This window comes from Etheostoma spectabile, chromosome 2, assembly GCF_008692095.1.
Source record: "Etheostoma spectabile isolate EspeVRDwgs_2016 chromosome 2, UIUC_Espe_1.0, whole genome shotgun sequence".
Classification (NCBI taxonomy): domain Eukaryota; kingdom Metazoa; phylum Chordata; class Actinopteri; order Perciformes; family Percidae; genus Etheostoma; species Etheostoma spectabile.
Window position 1 is genome coordinate 6,437,369 of NC_045734.1, and position 3,471 is coordinate 6,440,839.

At 41.7% G+C, this 3,471-nt stretch overlaps 1 protein-coding gene across 3 annotated transcripts in view; it reads right to left on the reverse strand.

Annotated features, from left to right (window-relative positions):
• ern2 (endoplasmic reticulum to nucleus signaling 2) overlaps positions 1-2,563 on the reverse strand; it is a 14,580-nt gene extending 12,017 nt beyond the window's left edge. For all 3 annotated transcript variants that reach the window (XM_032538681.1, XM_032538670.1, XM_032538659.1), the window contains exons 1-6: positions 2,222-2,563; positions 1,357-1,474; positions 1,219-1,252; positions 434-506; positions 280-352; positions 10-132 (exon numbers count right to left, since the gene is read on the reverse strand). In XM_032538681.1, the coding sequence (XP_032394572.1) occupies positions 10-132; positions 280-352; positions 434-506; positions 1,219-1,252; positions 1,357-1,474; positions 2,222-2,311 (511 nt within the window). In that variant the 5' untranslated portion in view covers positions 2,312-2,563. The remainder of the gene's footprint in view (positions 1-9; positions 133-279; positions 353-433; positions 507-1,218; positions 1,253-1,356; positions 1,475-2,221) is intronic.
• Between the last annotated feature and the right edge of the window lie 908 nt (positions 2,564-3,471).

Sequence of the window (3,471 nt, forward strand, 5' to 3'; positions counted from 1 at the left end):
ACAACATACCTGTGCGTCCAATGTACAGCAGGGGAGTGTTAGGGCAGATGGATTCGGAGGTGGAGGTGGTTAAACTGGTTTGCTTCTCCCCTGTCTCAGGATCCACCACGAACCACACATCCTGCTTCTTACCTTCACGTGCACACAATTCACACAGACACACAAATATTAGCCAACATCAGTAAAATATGTCAGATATCCAGTATGTCTCGTCTGTCATTCTTTGTCTCGGACAAATGTGTGTCTCACACGTTGATAAAGTAGGCCTCAGTGCCTCACCTGTATAGAGTATACCATCAGAGCTCCTGCAGGGAGCCGACTGAACCAGCTCTGGGATGGTGAAGGGCAGTTTCTGCAGGTACATCCAAACAATGGGTCATGAAGTGAAAACTGATGCACAAAAACAGAAACACACAAACACTTCCTTCTTTACCATCAGTCCTTCCTTGTGTTTGCCGCCCAGAACATACAAACTGCCATCATTGGGGTCTGGGAGAAAGCCCGGCCTACAAAAACAACATTCATTCATCAGACCACTGATTATTGGAAATATGTCAATAATATTGGCTCTCAGCACTGATACCTTCTCCCAGTTGCTTTGCTATAATCAGTGTTTGTGTAAAATAAAATTTAAAAGCAGTTGTACAAGACTGAATAAATAAATGAAATGAACTAATCCAATAATAAATATATAAGACTTAGACTACAAATCTGCCAACGTTTGGTACTTTTAGTTTTTTTTCGATACTGTGCTACAAACACATTACCAAAAACACGAGTTGTGTGGATGTTTATATGTGTAAATGCATAAGCTGGGCGATATGATGATATACAATACTGTAAAAAAAAATGCAATAAAAATGTCCATCATAACATTTTTATAGCAACCTAAAACCAGCAGCAAAACTACATTACGGCAATATTTACGTCATTTGGACAATGCTTTCCATTCCGCTCCTTGCACATTATGTTCATTTTGCAATAATGTTCTTACTATATGAGAAAACAATCAGTACTTTTCATTTGTCAAGTATTTAATTTACACATGAGTATACAAAAAATAGGCTTTACCATGTAGTTATTTCATATAAACTATTTATTTATTAAATTACCAGAAAATGTATTTACAACAATATTCTGATATACTGTGTATTATTATCCAGATATGAAATTACCTATATATCGGGATAGGAAATTTAGCTTTATTGTGTTACTCACTCTGTGAGGTAGACCGGTACTTGAATAATGGGGTCTGAAAGAAATAAAAGGACAATTTCATAAGACATGTTTAAAATTGAAAATAAAGATTGAGGAAATAATATTGACTATTAATAATAGAGATCTAATTGTATGAACCTTCTCTGAGGGTCCACTTTATGTCTCCTGACTGTTTGGAGACAGCATGAAGACTACCGTCCAGCGTGGAGACGAACAGGAGGGATTCTGGTAGGGTGACTGATCTGACCCCTCCAACCTGATGGGTAACCACAAAGAGAAAATAAAAGAGAGAGAAACTTTAAGCCGTCTGTCTGACAGTCACCATGTCATGTATCAGAGATTTACACACACACACACACACACACACACACACACCACACCCACACACACACCTCGCCTTTTCTGATAATATACCTTGTTCCTCCCTTAGCAGGATTTCCTTATCCCTTGCTTCCCTCCTCCCAACCCTTCACCCATATTGAAAACTTGTATGTGTTTTGTCTGACTGTGTGTGTGTGTGTGGTGTGTGTGTGTGTGTGTGTGTGTGTGTGTGTGTGTGTGTGTGTGTGTGTGTGTGTGTGTGTTCCACCACCCTTATTTACCCACTACGGTGGCAACAGAAAACTGAACACACTCCTAGGAACGAGCACACCATTGCAACGATTGCAAGACGTGCGAGACGCCCGCTCGCGCGCTGCGCGCGCCCACACACACACACACACACACACACACACACACACCCAACCACACACACACACACACACACACACACACACACACACACACACACACACACAGTATTAACTTTCTTCAAGCAATTTGGACTAACGACCTATCATCATAACATGACAACTATACTCGAGCCTGAAATAGACACAGAAGCGCAGTGGGATGCCAGTTGCGGTCTCTGCTGCGCAAAAATAGCAACACCCCCAAACGGTATTACCACCAACAACAGCAACAACAACAGAAAAACCACACTTTACCGTTACACACTTTATACCTGAAATAGCTTGCCTTCCCAGGACAGCAGCAGGACAGAAAGCAGCAGGCGTTCCAGAGCCCCCATGACCCTCAAACCACTTTGTTTCATGGCTTTGAACAAACGGAGGGTTAAAGCTATTGAACTAACAACAGAGGTCGAACTCTCTCTCCATTTCCAGCGTTGGCGTCCATCTATCAGAAAGTTAGCACCGGCCGTTTAACATTGCTAAAGCCGCGCGGGTAGTCAATAAACAAGATGAAAGTTAAGCTAGTAGTACCACTTTAAATCCATAATAACAGCAGCGCAGCCGTTCACGTCGCTATTCCATATTTCCGTGTTGGGACGGAACCGGTGACGTCAGGAGGGAACTGTCAAGCAGAGAGAGGGGTGGGTAACATCCTCTTCCGCGCTGTGTGACAGGAGGCTCAGCCAATGGGCAAGAAGGTTTGGAACAAAGGGGGAGGAGCTGTAGAAACGGCTGGAACACGTGGAAACAGACAGCAGGACAGTTGTGATCGAAACAAGAGAGCAGAGTGGTTTTTGTGCAATAGAAAGTAGTGGAGGGCGTCATTCTTTGTTGTTCACTCTCTCTACACTCCTTACAACAGCACAGGCTGACTGTAACTAAGTGTATGTACTTAAATTCTGTACTTAAAGGCACCTCAATTAAGAATTTCACTGTTTTTTCCATGGCCTACATGAGCTATTTTTTTTAAAGCCAGAAACCAGAAGCAAGTCTCAAACTGGTGATGTCATCATGTATAAAATCTGGAGCTGCTCCATAGACAATAAATGGAAGAACAGAAAATGTACCAATCGTGCATTTTAGAGAACTGGATACAGCGTTGGAGGTGGAGCCCCTTTAATTTCTATGATAGTCAAATATGTATATAATAACATAAGTATGATAGTGGGAAATCAAGCCAAATCCTTCAGCTTCCACATATAAAATTACCTGGATGCTCGGACTGTGCATCAGCACTAATATGCATATAGAGCAGGAGCACATTTTGGCCACTATGTAAATTTGGCTTTAAAGGTGCCCTGCCACACAAAATAGTTTTCACTTGCATTTTTTTGTTTTTAAATATGTTAGGTTCATATGTGTTTGTGTTATGTTGTGATTGTGAAAATGAACTGCTAACTGTTGCTGTTAGCTCTAGCCACTGAACGTAAATGAGTAGAAATCAGGCCAGTAACAACAGCTGGTCAGTCTGACGCTAGGTAAAGGATGCTAATTGACAGGCTCTCATTGGCTAGCTGTTAGC